The sequence below is a fragment of the Oryza sativa genome, chromosome 12 (genome assembly GCF_034140825.1).
Source record: "Oryza sativa Japonica Group chromosome 12, ASM3414082v1".
NCBI lineage: Eukaryota > Viridiplantae > Streptophyta > Magnoliopsida > Poales > Poaceae > Oryza > Oryza sativa.
In genome coordinates this window covers 17,188,380-17,204,660 of record NC_089046.1, presented here as the reverse complement: position 1 = coordinate 17,204,660, position 16,281 = coordinate 17,188,380, and the positions used below count along the sequence as shown (strand labels likewise).

Genomic DNA, 16,281 nt, shown 5'->3' with positions numbered 1-16,281 from the left:
TGGCGTCATATGGGCTGCAAACAGGACAGAGGCTTAACTTAGCCGATATAGCAAGTAGCCGATGCGATATAACTTGGGCTCGGTTTCGGCCTAGATTGAGATAACCGTCATTGCCAATTAGAGATAGGGCTCGAATAAAGGCAATTGTATCTATTGATTAGGATATTTAAGTCGATTTTTGTTAGATTTGGCAAGAGGCCACCGTATATGGTCTTGTTTGTATTGAAAGGTTGGGTCGTGTCTATAATGGACTAAGTCTGCACTCGGGGTATAAGTATGAACCCAATAGCATTGTAATGGAGAAGACAATCTAATACAACTTTGGCGCATCGCCACCCCTTTTGTTCTTCTTCTCGGTGAGTTCTCTCGACAAGAGGTAGCCCGTCTCAATAACTTGTGCTATCGGGGCTATTATGTTGTTTTAGATGTTCTAATCCTTTTATCATAACCATATGTTATCATATGTCATAGTTAATCTAGCATTAGTATCTCAATTTAGCACTATCAGTTGGTTCTCGCTTTAGGGTTCCTACTGGTATCGGCTAAATTGCCTTACTAGATTAGATTAGCTAAAGCATCTACCATCTTGAAAAGTGGTTAATTCCTTGATTGTTTAGACTTTAGGTTTCCCTACTTACTTTGAGATGCATCATCCCTAGTCTTGTGTAGAACCCTAAAAACTAACTTGGAATTAATCATAATTAGAGATAGTATCGAAGTTTCAGCGCCGATCTTACCTAATATACATGCTTCTTTACTGGTGTTATGTATATTTGCCATTTATATAGACAGATCGTTCTATATAATCATATCAAGTTAGATCAGTATCGGCTTGGCTATCTAAATTACTAACTGATCATGATTTGATATATTTATAAAGATTGATTTGTTTATATAAGTTTATACTAGAGTATTAGCAAGTACTTCATCATTATCTATATATTTTGCTCTAAATATTGTTCCATCGGCTAGTTTTATAATATTATATTAAACTTCTTTATCAAACCTAATAAGCAGTATTTGTAGCCGATGAGGCTTATTTAGGGTCTTTTATTCTTTGATCTATTCAGTTCATAACCGATTTGGTCTAACTACATCGGCTGAGACCACCAACGATATGCTATCGGCCGATCAGCTATCAGCTTACTAACTCTGATTTTGTCTTTCTTGTTGATTGTCGGATCAAATCAGCTGGCACGCCCTTGACATACTCGAGGCTAGCCTTGGACCTGCACTGGAATTAAGCAGATCTCTCAGGCCGCCATGTTTTCCGTCAACAATACCGCCAACAAAATCTCCAGCTGTTGGCACTGGAATCATAATAGGAGGTCAGTAAGCCTTGTCCTCCATTGCCCCCTCCTGTATTAGATCCGCAGGCACCGCCACCTCCTTGTGCATCCCATCCGTGCAAACTTCCGATGCAGCTGTCGCATTTGAATCACCTCAACCCACCGCCACCTTTTGGATCAAAACCACAAGCCGCACGCCTCCTCCGCCTTGGCTCGTGTCTCTTGAATAAAAAACATAAACTGTTTTGCCGCTACCATGAACGCTGCTTCTGAGCCAAATCCTTCCACCGGAGCCGCCTCCGGCATCGGATCTAACTACTCGCAACCCTCCCCCACCGCATCCTGGTGGATGGGGAACTTCGCAGGAAGATGGGGAGCGAGGAGGAGCAGCGTAGAGCGGGGAAGAACATGTGGGGAGGAGCGGGAGGGAGTCAGAATCTTGGTAGGGTCGGCATCTGGATGCCGCCGCATCGATGCAATCGATACAAGAGGGGGCGGCGGGGAGGAACGGGAGAGAAACGCGAGAGACAACCGGGAGGAGATAAGGTTTCTACGGTGTGAAAGAGAGAAGATAGTCGCCATCCACCTATGGCCAGCATTATGATAGAGTTAAAGTTTCTTGTTTTCTGTGTTGGAATCGGTTTTTTTTAGACAAAGTCCTCCCTTGATGAATCGTTTCTTTGTGGAATGGAGGGAGTACACACGTGGTAGCAGTAGATCAGTAGTAGTAACTAAAATGCATATCATCGTGGGAGCCCGACCTTTCACCCATACATCTGCCGTCTGATCCGTAGTTACTTTCATAATATATGTTTTAACTTGTTTTAAAAGTTGAATATGCCTCCATAACTATTCCATCTGTCCAGAAATATAAGTGGTTTTGTTATCTGGGTATGTAATATAGTGGATTTGTCTCCTCCCAAAGCAAGCAAGCAAGCACTGCCTGTATTGTGTCAATAAAGTATTTTCAAGCTACACAGATGTACTACTTACTCTTTCTTAATTTGTGAATATTCATAACCAAACACGTTGATAGTGTCACTATCTTATGAGTAAAACATATGGGAAACACCAGGGATCGGTCGACCGGCGGGGGAGCAAAAATTGGGCGCTCCCCCGCCGCACGACGCGCGCATGCCGCGCCAGCCCACCATGCACCACGTGTGCCCCTATAAACACCCGCCACGTCTCCTGTTACCCACATATTTTAGATACCCTACATTAAGATAATTCGTTTCATTTTTTGTTTTCCACCAAAAATGTTTCACCTAGTGTACTTGTAATGTTTCACTATGTATGAATCAAATGTTGCAGTGACTTAAACATTCTTTCGTTATTTGCTGAAACATTGTGGTTATGTAACGTGAAACAACGCCCGATTTAAACGATTGAAATATTTTCGATCTACTCAGCGAAACAATTCCGATATACTTGATGTAACATCGTGCAACATTTAAAAATATTTCAATAATAAGCTAAATATTTTTTTTATCGGAACATATCCATGTGTAGTATTGTTTTAAAGATTTAATTGCAATGAATTTAATGGTGTAATTGGACCATAATTTAAATAAATAATTTAAGAGAAAAAATAGTTTAAAGTGGTTTTGCACACATGTATCATGCTGACGTCAGCATGACGTGGATGCCCAATTTTTCCACTCTCCATCAGGCTCCAGATGCCTAGTCTTCTCCAAAACATACAGCTTCTCCTAAGGCTGTGTTTAGAATGGCTGGTTCACAGCTCCTCCACCTCGTTTTTTCCACACGCACGTTTTTCAAACGGTTAAACGGTTTGTTTTTACAAAAAGTTTCTGTACGAAAGTTGCTTAGAAAGAAATTTAGCTAATACTTAATTAATCACGCGCTAATGGACCGTTTCGTTTTCCGTGCGCACTGTGGTGTTAGGAACCCATCGTTCCGAACACAGCCTTAGGCCCTATTTGGAGAGCTTCTCCTAGCTGCAAACCCATCTTTTGCTAGAAACTGCCCCAAACAATCCACAGTTTCTGAGAATCTGTAGTTACAGATTCTGAAAAATAAACTAAGAAGCCAGAAGATGGAGAAGCTGGGTTTCAAAGCTTTTTCAGATTCTCAAAAACTGGCTACCAAACAACTGCTTCTCAGAATTTAAAGCTCCTCAAACAGACCCTTAGTCACCTACCGATCGAAAATAAACGGATCAGATCTCATCCTCATCATTTGGTTAGTTGGCTGACTCCACACGCCTCGCCGTCTCAGTGTCGACAGTGTCCCCTCCCCTCAATCATTTCGGTCTCCATTCCGAGAAAAACAATCCACTAGCTCACTAGCTTCGCCGGCGTACGGACGCGCGCCGCGGGGACTGGAGGAGCGCGCAAAAATGGCGGCGGCGGCGGCGGTGGCTGACGAAGTCACCGTGCTCCACGGCGGGGTCGTCGTCAGCATGGACGGCGGCTTCCGCGTCTTCCAGGACGGCGCCGTCGCCGTCGCCGGGGACCGCATCGCCGCCGTGGGACCGTCCGCCGACGTCCTCTCGTCCTTCCCCGGGGCCGCGGCGACAGTCGACCTCGCCGGCCGCATCCTCCTCCCCGGTTGGTTTCTAGCATTCCCCGCACACTTCCACCGATTCGTCGATTTTAAGCTCTTCCCCCAATCGGAATTTGTGGCTGGATTTTTACTGTTTTTTGTTGTTCGATTGGGGTTTGGTAGGGTTCGTCAACACGCACGTGCACACGTCGCAGCAGCTGGCGCGGGGGATCGCCGACGACGTCGACCTGATGGCGTGGCTGCACGGGAGGATCTGGCCATACGAGTCCCACATGACGGAGGAGGACTCCTACGCCTCCACCCTCCTCTGCGGCATCGAGCTCATTCGATCCGGGGTGAGCTAACCCTCCCCTGACTGACATCAGTTCAGTTCCTCTGATACTACGATAGTGGAAATTCTCACGATAGTGACACTGTCAACGTGTTTGCTGGAACCTGTAACAAATTTTTCACTGCTTGATTGCGATTCCATGACTGAATTTGGCGCCTAGAGCACTTTCAGAGAATTGAGCAGTCCATGCAGTATATCTGTTGATGATGGGTGTGCCTGTTAGTGTTTAAAGGGTGACCAAAATTTCTTGCATCTTGATTTAGTTTATATTGGACAGTGTTGGGTATGATTTGCATTCTCGTTGGAGAAATTTGCGAATTGTTAGTTTTATGTCCACGATGTGGTGGATGTGGATTGTCATGGGAAGTATGCACTTATGGTTTCTGGGGATGTCAGAGGGAGATGCAGAGCTGTGAATGTACTTTGGACAAACCCAGATAGCATCTTGCTTGAATGTCCTCTGCATATTTACTGCATTCGATTGTTTCTTTCTGTTATCGAACATTGCATTGTATAGAAAGGTGGATTTAACATGAGCGAAATGGTACTATAGTAATTTCAGAAGTAAAATGTATGGGGTTTCTGGCCTCAAAAGTATCAAATCCTATGATAACGCTGGTTCACAATATCTGAAGATGTTATTTTTCATTTACTACTCCAATGGATCAAAACAATGTTTAGAAATCAACATCTGAAGTTCTTAATATCCTTTGTGCTATTAATTGTATTCCATTGTGCTATTAATTGTATTCATGATTAAAGGCTCATAGGTTTATAATCTGGTAGTATTTGTGTTATCATCATGCTGGACGGATACAGTTATCTTCTTCTGTAGCCTGTAGGTTTCTTTATATGAGGTAAAGTTGATTATATTTGTGTTTCCTTAAAACTTCTGTCACATCTGTCCAGTCAGTTTATTTTCTGTGAAAGTCCGAAGGTCCTGATATTCTTGAAGATAGGGGCATGAAGAATCCAAGGATTGGATAATCTTAATTTTGTGTTTTGTTTAACTCAATCTTTCCTACCCTTCTGACCCACACTACATATGTTTCTCGTATATATGAAATGGGCTCTGCAATATAATTGTGCTGCACTTGATTCGTACTTTCTCAGTTTGCTGAATAGGATTTATGTTCAAACTAGTAACCACATGAAGATCTGTAACTGCGAATTAGCCAGTGTTCCTAACATTTTTCCCTTTAAAACTCAAATGACAGGTAACATGCTTTGCGGAAGCAGGTGGGCAGTATGTTTCAGAAATGGCACGTGCAGTAGAGTTGCTGGGATTGCGTGCATGCTTGACAAAATCAATAATGGATTGTGGTGATGGGTTACCTCCAAACTGGAGCTCTTGTTCAACTGATGATTGCATTCAGGTTTTCTTCTGGCTTGGAACTTATCCTAGTTTTGTTTCACATCATTTCCTTCCATATGTTGACTACCTGTAACGAATATCCATTTTCTTGAACATTGTCACTTGCTGCTTACCCACTTTTTTTTTTTTGCTTTTAATAAAATCATTTACTGGATATCTGAACTCAAGCATCTTTAGTAACCACATGAGGACTATATGTCCCATTGTTCCCTTATATATAATGCTACCATTTAGCTCTGTACTAACTGTCATACACATGCAAATGGCTTTCAGGACTTATATTATATATGATAGAAGTTTTTTCCTGAAATAATTCAAGGCACAATTGCAGTAAAATCTCCGAAGTCAGACATGCAGGATCTTGAATAGGAAGAGTTTTTTGGGGAAAGAACTCAGTCTTGCTTATCAGAGAATCATATTCTTTATCTAGGAACATGCTGCATGCCTGAAATTCAACAATACCTAACTAGTATCTTTGTCCATATAATGTCCACAATGTAATGTAAAGAAGTCCAAAACAACAAATAAAGAGAAAATATTCGTCCACAATGTAATGTATTCATTTTTGAGCCATTTTTCCCTTTCTTTTTTTCTCCATGTCACAGCTGTTAGGAACTTTTGTTTGATGTTTTGCAAATTGAGTCTATTCATATTTGGTAGTTTCTGTTTTGCACAACTTAAGATTCATGTAAATACAGATATACATGTGTTTGACTGTTTATTCATTGCATGCCTGTTTTTTATTGATGCAAGTGACAAGTTGCATTGCGTTGCCACAGTCGCAGAAAGATCTATACGAAAAGCATCACAACACAGCTGATGGGCGTATCAGGATATGGTTTGGGTTGAGACAGATCATGAATGCAACGGATCGTTTACTGCTTGAAACAAGAGATGCTGCACAGAAACTGAATACTGGAATCCACATGGTACTTATGTAAATCGATTTATTGGTGCAACCAAATTTATCTGTTTTAAGATAGTGTGCTGCGTTATTTGATCCATACAATTAAAAAAAAAACTATTTTTCACATCTTTAATGTTTTAAGTACAAAGTTAAAAGTAGCCTTCACATTCCATTTTGTGTGGCCAGGAAGGATCGTATTTACCAGAGAAAAACAGTCCACACCACTTATTTTTGCAAACATATATTATACAAATTGACATTGATCATATATGTTAGGGTCAATACTACTTACAATTTTTTATGATCTCATTCTCATATGGATATATGTATTTTCAGTTATTTACTAGAATTTTCTTGCATAGGCAGATATAAGCATATGTATTGTGTATCTAGCCTCACAATTGCATGGGGGAATTCAGCTAAGTTTTCATATTTTCGGTACTGCATTGAGTTCTTTTACTGTTTTGGTGGTGCTCCCTAGAAGTTTTGTACAATAATAGCTTGTTGCTTAAATAGCATCAATAAATTTCTTACTCGTTCATTTTCACTTCTGTACAGCATATTGCAGAAATACCCTATGAAAATGAGCTGGTAATGCAGACTAAGGGAATTGATCATGGGACAGTGACATATTTAGAGAAAATTGATTTTCTGAGGAGCAATTTGCTGGCTGCTCATTCTGTTTGGTTGAATAAGCCTGAGGTGAGTAAACTTTTTCATTATGAAGTCTTACCTTTTACATTGTCCGTTGTCTTTGCTACTTACTCCTATGTAATATCAAAACTATGGTAAATACTGTTTCTTTCTAGTTGTAAGAAGTCACCCTAATTTTGCGCTTGATTACATCATGTAGAAGTCATCACTTGACAAATCATGAATCTGCTGCCACAGCTGTACAAGAAATGTTTCCTTTGTCACGTCAGTCTGTTGGATTTTGTTAAATTCTATTTGGCATTGTTTGGCATCTCTTTCCTGATAGATTGTCTGGATTTTTAAAGATGTAGCTTCTAATACCATTTTTTCAAAGTTTTCACCTTATAAGGTTCTTACATGCAGATTGGGCACTTTTTAAAGGCTGATGTTAAGGTTTCTCACTGCCCCGCATCTGCTATGAGGATGTTGGGGTTTGCTCCAATTAGAGAAATGCTGGATTCTGGTGTTTGTGTCTCTCTTGGTACAGATGGAGCGCCAAGCAATAACAGGATGAGCATTGGTCTGTTTCAGAAATCCTTAACACAAAACATATTATGAGCTAGAGGCATGACTAATGTCATGCAAAACAATTCTTATACTATCAAATGTAGATTATATACATCTTAATTGGATACACCTTAACATTTTGCAACTCTCTGTCAATTAAGTCCACAAAAAAACAAATTATTGTTTTTAATAAGTTGCTATGTAGTGTTGAGACCAGAGTGCTTACTCTGGTGTGCAGTCATGCACAGTAGCATTATACCAACTGAAAAAAACGAATAGAACTTGCGGAAAGCACGCATGGTTAAATTAATCTTGATATTAAAGTTCAAGTGGAAAAAAGATTAAAAACAAAGGTGTCACCTTTCCTTTTTAATTGCTTTTTCTGCATTTTTTAATATATGTATCATTTGCCAGCTTTGACCTTCATTGATGAATCCGTTTTTCCTTCTCCCTGAAAATTTGAAACTAAAATATTTTCGCACATAAATTGCATACTCTGCTAGATTCTAGGTCATATCCATCTTTTCTTTTTAAGTTTCCAGGCAGTTTTTTTATTACTTCGTTATCCACCACCGTGTCTGCACTGATGCCTCGATATATATCATAGTATATAAAACATTTACATGTCTACCCGTTTGTGCAGTTGATGAGATGTACCTAGCCTGTCTTATTAACAAAGGGCGTGAGGCGTACATCACTGGTACAACGAACCCAACTGCTCTTCCTGCAGAGACTGTATTGAAGATGGCTACTATTAATGGTGCAAAAGCAGTTCTGTGGGACGATGAAATAGGTTCGCTGGAGGTTGGGAAGAAGGTGATTCCATTAGCTGTTATTCTGTCATGTGTTGCATTCGATAGCCTTATGAGTATTAACACTGCCCACATTTTGTTTCCATATTCATCTCAAAATCCATATTAAATAAATTGCGATATGTTGTTTTTGTATTTCTCTGTCCTACATAAGCATCGTATCATCATGCGAGCCTATGATTTCCTATGGAATTCAAATGGTCTTGACGTTTGAGTTCTAGTATATTAATTCCTAAGTTGACATTACAGTATTCAGTATTCTAATTTGTGCAGGCGGACATGGTTGTTGTGAATCCACTTATATGGTCCATGGTCCCAGTGCATGACTGGTAAGCACTGCTACCTTGCAGAGTTGATTTAAGTCTTTGAATTGCGGTACTATTGAAAATAGGCTTTACAAACGGGTTTCATTTCACTTCTCTCAAGATTTTTAGAACAGCTTTTGTTTGAATCCATCAACCAACCAATTAACAGCTTTCTATGGCCATGATTACTGGATCTGATTGTTCATTGATGTATCTAGCTTGTCGAGTAGTGACTTGGGACACACTTTTGGTCATGCCATAATACTTGACTCACCTTCTTCCCGTTATGCAGCATTGCCAACATAGTTTACTGCATGAGAACAGAAAATATTGAATCTGTAATGTGCAACGGTCGATGGATTATGAGGGAAAAGAAGATCGTGAATTTGAATGAGGTAATTTACTGCTCAAGTATTTGCACCTTACACATCGAGATGAGCCAAATATGCTAGATTAAACAGTAAACACGATGAACATAATTGCATGCCAACAATTCACGAACTGGTTAAACTAGAACAGGTAATGTCAAAACATTCATGAGGAATAAACACTTCTGAAGTTCAGATTTCTAATGGTTAGAAAGTAGAAACGGTACTCCAACAGTCCTACCCCTAGCTGACCATATGCTAAAAATAGGCTTTGGTATATAATTGTCTGGTTCACCAACCAATAATTTTACACCCTGCTTAAGTACCTATAATGCACTGAAAACTGATTGTGTCTCTCACACTCTGGCCTCTGTGGCTCTGTTTTTTACTTTTCCTGTGGTCTATTCCAGGAGGAGGTAATTGCTTCAGCTGAAAAAATAGCAAGGGACCTTCTAGCGCGAGCTGGCATCAACCTACCCAATCGGATGAACTACTTGTGAATTTGTGATGATCGTCTTGCATTTTGTTCATGTGCCACTGCTTGAATCTGTCCAGTATTCTGCACGGATTGTATGATAATCTCCTGGCCAGGGGTGGTGGTACCTCAACATGTAAAGTAAATAAGAAATTTGCTGCAGCAGTGTTATAATTGCAAATCCCCCCAGCGGTACAGCCAGACTGACAAAAGTATAATTGGTTTCCTCTCCATCAAGATTTGCATGTTGTGTATAATTCGACACTACCAATCAGTACTCCATGGTCTGGAAGTCAGGCTCCGGCGGTTTGGGCAGGACGATGAGGTTGGCGTCCCGGCGCGACCGTTGCCGCTGCGCGCCGCGCATGGCGTTCTTGGCGAAGCGCGATACGAGGACGGTGGTGGTGATCTGGCAGGACGACGACGCCGACGCGGCCTCCTCCTCCTCCTCCTCCTCGCGGCGGCGCTGCTCGGCGGCCCTGCGCTTGAGGTGCCTCCTCCAGGCGGCCTGGATGAAGCAGGACGCCCAGGTGCGCCACTGCTGCGAGTAGAACCGGAACGTCTGCTGCAGCTGCTTGCTGTGCAGCCGCCTGAACTGCCCGGCGACGAACTTGAGCTCGTCGGCGTGGAGCGCGAACGCCTCCACCTCGGAGATGGCCTTGACGGTGCGCGTCGACAGCGGCAGGTTGGCGGCGGCCTTGGGGTCGAGCGCCCACGTCAGGAGCTCCTCCCCGCAGAAGTCCCCTTCCTTGAGGAGGCCCCGGTTGAAGAACCCCATCCTCCCGCCGTCCGTGGTGGAGCTCTCCAGCCTCCCGCGGATGATGAACAGCATCTCGTCCACGGGGTCCCCTTCCCGGAGGATGTAGGTGGCCTCCGTGCACAGGCTGGGCTTGAGGCGCTCGCAGATGGCGTCGAGGAGGCGCTCGTCCATGTTGGCGAACAGCGGCACGCGGCGGACGAGGCGGAGGCAGAGGTGCCGCTTCACGTCCCGCCGCAGGTCCTTGGGGAGGCTGCGCACGAGGCTGTCCTCGTCCACGCCCCGCGTCTCCAGCCACCGGTACTGGTCGTGCCGCCACACGCGCTCCTGGAGGTAGGGATGCAAGTGGGTAGTTCGGCTACCGGTATAAAAATCCGCTTACTATTTCATCATGGGAGTAGCTATATTTATGGCGCCATATTTTTCACTAAAAAATAGTCGGCATGTATTTACATTAAAAGTCTCTAAATTACATATGTAATTTTAGTGTATTTATAATGTAAGTCTCAAAATTACATATGTAAATCTTAAAGTTACATATGTAAATTCTAAAATTACATACCAATTATATATATAAGTGGTGTGTAAGCACCGTATAAATTTGAATAAATATATAATTGCAAACAGAAAAACACAGGTGACTAGTTGGCTAGGGTCGTTGGTTTTAATTGCCAGTGTTCCAGCAGAATCGGTTCGTATTTACGCTGCTCCTATACGGATCTCACAGAGAATCAAGCGGCTCGAAAATCGACTGTAACCAGGGCAAATATGTGTCGATATAAATTTAGCAAAACCGTTCATTTTTCACATGGTAGTACAAAATACTACCTCCGTCCCATATTACTTGTCGTTTTAAGTTTTTATTTGTAATGTTTGATCATTTGTCTTATTAAAAAAATTTAGAATTATTATTTATTTTATTTATGACTTGTTTTATTATCAAATGTACTTTAATTATGACTTATCTTTTTTATATTATTTGTCGTTTTTGACTTATAATGTTTGACCATTTGCTATTTCATTTTTCACATGGTAGTACAAAATACTACCTCCGTCCCATATTACTTGTCGTTTTGAGTTTTTATTTGTAATATTTGATCATTCGTCTTATTCAAAAAAATTTGGAATTATTATTTATTTTATTTGTGACTTGTTTTATTATCAAATGTACTTTAATTATGACTTATCTTTTTTATATTTACACTAATTTTTCAAATAAAATAAATGGTCAAACATTATAAGTCAAAAACGACAAATAATATGGGACGAATGTAGTATAGAAGAAAAAATATACTAGAAGTGAGATAATTAGCGGGCTAAAATAACCCACTTGCATACCTGGAGGTCGACGGGGAGCACGCGGTGGCGCATCCACTGCTCCGAGTCGCGGCGCCGCAGCCGCATCTCCTCAAGCCGCAGCGTCATCGACTGCAGGTACGTCTGCATGTTGCCGATGAGGAGCGCCATGAGGATGAGGCCGAACACGGCGAGGAAGATGGCGAACAGGGCCTCCCCCTTGTAGTGCGTCGTCTTCAGCCCCTGCCCCACGGTGCTCAGGTTCTGGAGCCCCCACCAGAGGCAGAAGAGCACCTTGGCGACCAGGTTCGTCGTCGACACCACGCCCGACTGGATCGCCGTCGTGAAGATCCCGTACTGGAACCCGGTCCCGGCCTCGTCCGCCGGCGCGCACTCCATCACCAGCACCTGCCGGATCATCGTCCTCCACTCCAGGAAACCCGACTGCCCCAGGTTCCCTCCTCCGCAGTACATGTACTTCTTGCACTGATGGAACTTGAGCACCCTGCAGTTCTCCCTCCAGCAGTCGTCCAGCCTCTCGATCGATAGCAGGTACCAGAACGCCCCCACCATCTAATCGAAATTGTAGTATCAATTGTTATATCACAAGTAAATTGGTTCAATATAGAAAACCATACATATTTTAACACTTACCTACATATATTTTGTTACTGATGTTTACAAAATCACACTATCAACGAACATGTGCAATGGCGAGATAACGTGGTTTTTTTTATCTATATATATTTAGGATGTGTGCGCTGGACGTGGAACAACCTCGTCATCTCGCACGTCGTTCAATTCGTTGATAGTTTGATTTTGTGAAGCTTTAATCCAAAAACATATGTAGTTAATTGCAGGGCTTAATATATATTTTGTTTTGGCTTATTCTATCGGTGGTTACTGATATACCGAAATTTTTATAATTTTAAACAAATGTTGGTCAAATTTGAACAAAATATTACCAAATTAAAAAAATTAAAAATTTTGGCCGAAATAATATCGTATCGGGGGGTCCGAAATTTCGAAAATTTCATTCCGGAATTTCTAACACTGGTTAAATGCCAAGTATCGAAACGTGTGTTGTTTTCTGAAACTTGAAGGTACTTACGTTATGTGAAATTTACAAATCGAATGAGAAGATTAGTGGACGTACGTGGCTGGCGAGCATGTAGAGGAGGAGGTAGTAGGCGGCGCCGGCGAAGGCGGTCTCGGCGAAGACGCCGGTGGTGCGCTTGAGCTCGGAGGTGATGGGGTAGAAGCGGACGAGGCGGGGGATGTACTGGACGAGGACGATGAAGAGGAGGGCGTTCTTGGTGGGCAGGAGGTCGGCGCCCTTGGGGCGGTGGAGGAAGTTCCAGATGGGGATCTGCGGCAGCGGGAGCACGGAGAGGAGGTCGACGACGAAGAAGCGGCGGACGTAGCGCCGCGCGATGGCGGCCGGGTCGATCACCAGCTCGCCGCGGCCGAACACCCGCGACGACGGCGCGATGTACGCCGTCCGGAACTGGAGCGCGATGCGGGCGAGGTAGAAGAGGTCGATGGCCGAGCGCACCGCGGTGGCGCCCGTGGCGAGGCCGCGGTCGAAGCCGATGCAGGTGTTGCTGTCGGTGGCGGTGACGGCGGGGAGGTAGAAGAAGAGTGGGTCGACGGCGACGGAGACGATGCAGGCCATGACGAAGAGGCGGTTCATCCGCACCAGGAACGCGTCCTGCGGGTCGAAGATCTTCTGGGACATGTTGGTGAGGTCCTCCTGGAACACGCGGCCGATGCTCTTGAGCCGCTCCGCCCGGTAGCCGCCGATGCTCATCACGCCCGCCGCCGCCATGCGCACCGACCGCGTCCGGATCTTGGGCGCGCTCGAGAAGTAGCTGTCCATCACGTGCTGCACCCTGCCGCCGCCGCCGCTGCCGTCCATGGTGTACGTCGCCGCCGGCTGCCGCTCCTGATCCTCCTGCTGCTCGAGCCGCACGAACGTCCCCTTCCTCCCGTTGATCGTCTGCGTCCTGTACCCGCCGCCGCAGCTGCCAAACATCTTACGACGCCTCCTCACCTGCTGCCTCCTTTGCCGCCGCCATTGCTGATGACATCGATCGATGCAATTGCTTCCTCATGCATGCATTGCGATTTGCGATTCCTTCTTGAAGAATCGATTGATCTCTGACCAACGAAATTTCAGAGGGATCGATTTGTCAGAAGCATTCTTCTCGATCAGAAACACTCTCGATCGATCGATCGATCTCTCTCGTGGCTGTGCTGTGTTAGTGGTTGCATGTTGTGATGCCGTGAGGAGAGGCGAGCCTCACACCTGGAGTATGGAATGGCCCCACAATCCACTAAGCAATAATCTGGGACGCAGTCATGGAAGTTGAGTAAATACTACCTCCATTTTTTATGTACTCCTATGTCATCCCGTTAACTTTTTTACAAACGTTTGATCATTCATCTTATTCAAAATTTTTGTACGAACATAAAAAGATTTAGGTCTAAGTATTATGCTTTTTAATTAAATTTTATAGGGTTAAGTCCATTTAACACCCTCAAACTTTTCCGTTAGTCTAAATCACACCTTTAACTCTAAAACCATTTGACCCCCTCAAACTTTTAATACCGTGCAAAAGACCCCCCCCCCCCCCCCGGTTTTCTACCCCGTTTTTTTCATACAAGAATGCCACGTCAGATACCATATGTATAAATTAGTGGGGCCCATATGTCAGTCTGGCCTTCTTCTTCCTCCTTCCCCTTTCTCCCCCACTCTCTCTCCCCTATCGGTGGTAGCACACCCAGCGGCAAGCCGCGCCACCAGCCCACCACCTCCTCTATGAGCTCGCGCCAAGGGAGGAGATGAGGCTGCCTCCAACTCCAGCCGCGGCACGGGGAAAGTGCAGGGGTGACTCTTCTCTGCCTTCGGCTCCCCATCTGCAGCTAGAGGAGAAGGAGGAGGCTCTAGACGGGTGGGTCAAGACGGCACACGGAGGAGGCGCTTGGGGAGACTATGGGTAGCCAGAGCTCGAGCTTGCCAGCGCATGTAGGAAAATGCTCAGGAAGACGGAGGGCAGCCAGAGCTCGAGCTCGTCGGTGCATACAGGAGGATGTGCTCGGGGAGGAGGGGGGAAGAGATTCGGTCGATCTCGCCGATAACTTGGGCTCTGGCGAGTTCCGCCTCTACGTGTCGTTGACGCCTCAGCCCCCTAGATCTAGGCTACGACGAGCTCGACGCCGAACCTGTCTTCTCTGAGATCAGCCAAGATCTCGCCATGCTTGAGAGAAGAGGGAGGTCAGCTGCGAGATTGATGCGGAGAATAGGGAGGTTGACGGTGAGCTTGACGTGGATCGGGTTGCCGTGCACGGAGAAGACGGGGTCACCAGCAAGCTCCGACGAGGGTTGATGGATGCGGATCGACCCCACTGTGAGCTCGCTTGAAGCCGCCTGTGCGATCTCCTCCTTCAACTCGAGCTTGTTGGGCAATGTTACCGGCGGCGAAAGGGCATGGAACTCTAGGTGTTGAGCGGGGAGAGGGGGGTGGCTCCACGAATGGAGCTCGTCGGCAACTTGGCATTGGCGTCCGCGAGCTCGTCGTTGCCTACACCACTTCCACCGTCAGATCTGGAATGAGGTTGGCGTCTGCGAGCTTCGCCACCGCCCGACTACCTCGCTTGAGCTCCACTGCCACCGCTCTCCCTCGTTGAGCTCGAGGATGTTAGCAGGGATGCCACTACTGCTGCTCTCTTGGCATGGGAGGAAGAAGGATAGAGAGAGAAAGAGGAAGGAGAGAAAGGGGATGGGAGATGGAGGAAGAAGAAGAGGTGGCTATCCTTTTTATTTTTATTTGCTGACTGGACCGCCACATCAGCGCCACATAGGTGAAAACCAGCTGAAAACCGCTTGAGGGGGTAAAATGAATGGTATTGAATGTGTTTAGGGGTGCCAAATACCCGGTTTTGAAGTTCAAGGGTGTATTTTAGACGAAGCGAAGAGTTGGAGGGTGTAAAATGGACTTATCCCAATTTTATATAAAACTAGCACGTGCAAAGACATGGGCTGGTAACTAGTAGGACTAGTAATATGCCCGTGCTAAACTCTACGGTGTAATTATATTTGTATTTGATAACTTTTAAAATCTTGATTTTTCTATTCATCACACAAGGTACACGTCGATCGTTGCCCTTTGAGCACAGAGCACGAGGGCGTGAATATAAACCCAAATAACAGTTTGATATGAAGCAGAAGTTAACTTAATAGTTTCACCATGTGTAACAAGATTAACAATTGTTGGTCATCTCGTTAACGTCTTCTTTTAATATCTACATGACATGATTACTAAAATATATCAATGGCAAAAGTACATATTTAGAGAGACATGTGTTAACATAGTCATGTTACCATTCCAGTGCAAACGGACGCATATAGCACGAGATGGTATAAAGAAGATAATCACACAATATTTCACCTGAATGATGATGGTACAAAACAAAAGGACGTTCGTGAGTAACATAAAGATCATCAATTTACTATCCTCTAGATTATGTTCTCAAATTAATTTTGATAGCATAGAGATTTTTTGTTTAAAGCACCATCAGAACTGTACAAGTTTATATGCTTGATCCGATTCATGGGGGAGAAAGAGAATGGGGAG

At 44.2% G+C, this 16,281-nt stretch overlaps 2 protein-coding genes across 3 annotated transcripts; one reads left to right on the top strand and one right to left on the bottom strand.

The window, feature by feature from the left end:
* Positions 1 to 3,569: 3,569 nt before the first annotated feature.
* Positions 3,570 to 9,824, top strand: LOC4352197 (uncharacterized). Its single transcript, XM_015764988.2, has 10 exons — positions 3,570 to 3,862; positions 3,981 to 4,153; positions 5,367 to 5,525; positions 6,304 to 6,453; positions 6,990 to 7,133; positions 7,488 to 7,644; positions 8,275 to 8,447; positions 8,717 to 8,772; positions 9,041 to 9,143; positions 9,527 to 9,824. The coding sequence occupies exons 1-10, from the start codon at positions 3,652 to 3,654 to the stop codon at positions 9,614 to 9,616; spliced, it is 1,416 nt and encodes a 471-aa protein (XP_015620474.1). The 5' UTR covers positions 3,570 to 3,651; the 3' UTR covers positions 9,617 to 9,824.
* LOC9270461 (putative cyclic nucleotide-gated ion channel 7) lies at positions 9,228 to 13,881 on the bottom strand. 2 transcript variants are annotated; one of them, XM_015764987.3, is made up of 3 exons: positions 12,801 to 13,881; positions 11,687 to 12,217; positions 9,228 to 10,675 (listed from the first exon to the last, which is right to left on the bottom strand). In XM_015764987.3, the coding sequence occupies exons 1-3, from the start codon at positions 13,677 to 13,679 to the stop codon at positions 9,863 to 9,865; spliced, it is 2,223 nt and encodes a 740-aa protein (XP_015620473.1). In that variant the 5' UTR covers positions 13,680 to 13,881; the 3' UTR covers positions 9,228 to 9,862. The 2 variants fall into 2 exon arrangements, with proteins under 2 accessions (XP_015620473.1, XP_066162358.1); XM_066306261.1 differs by having other exon boundaries at positions 9,228 to 10,681; positions 11,693 to 12,217; positions 12,801 to 13,875.
* Positions 13,882 to 16,281: the final 2,400 nt, after the last annotated feature.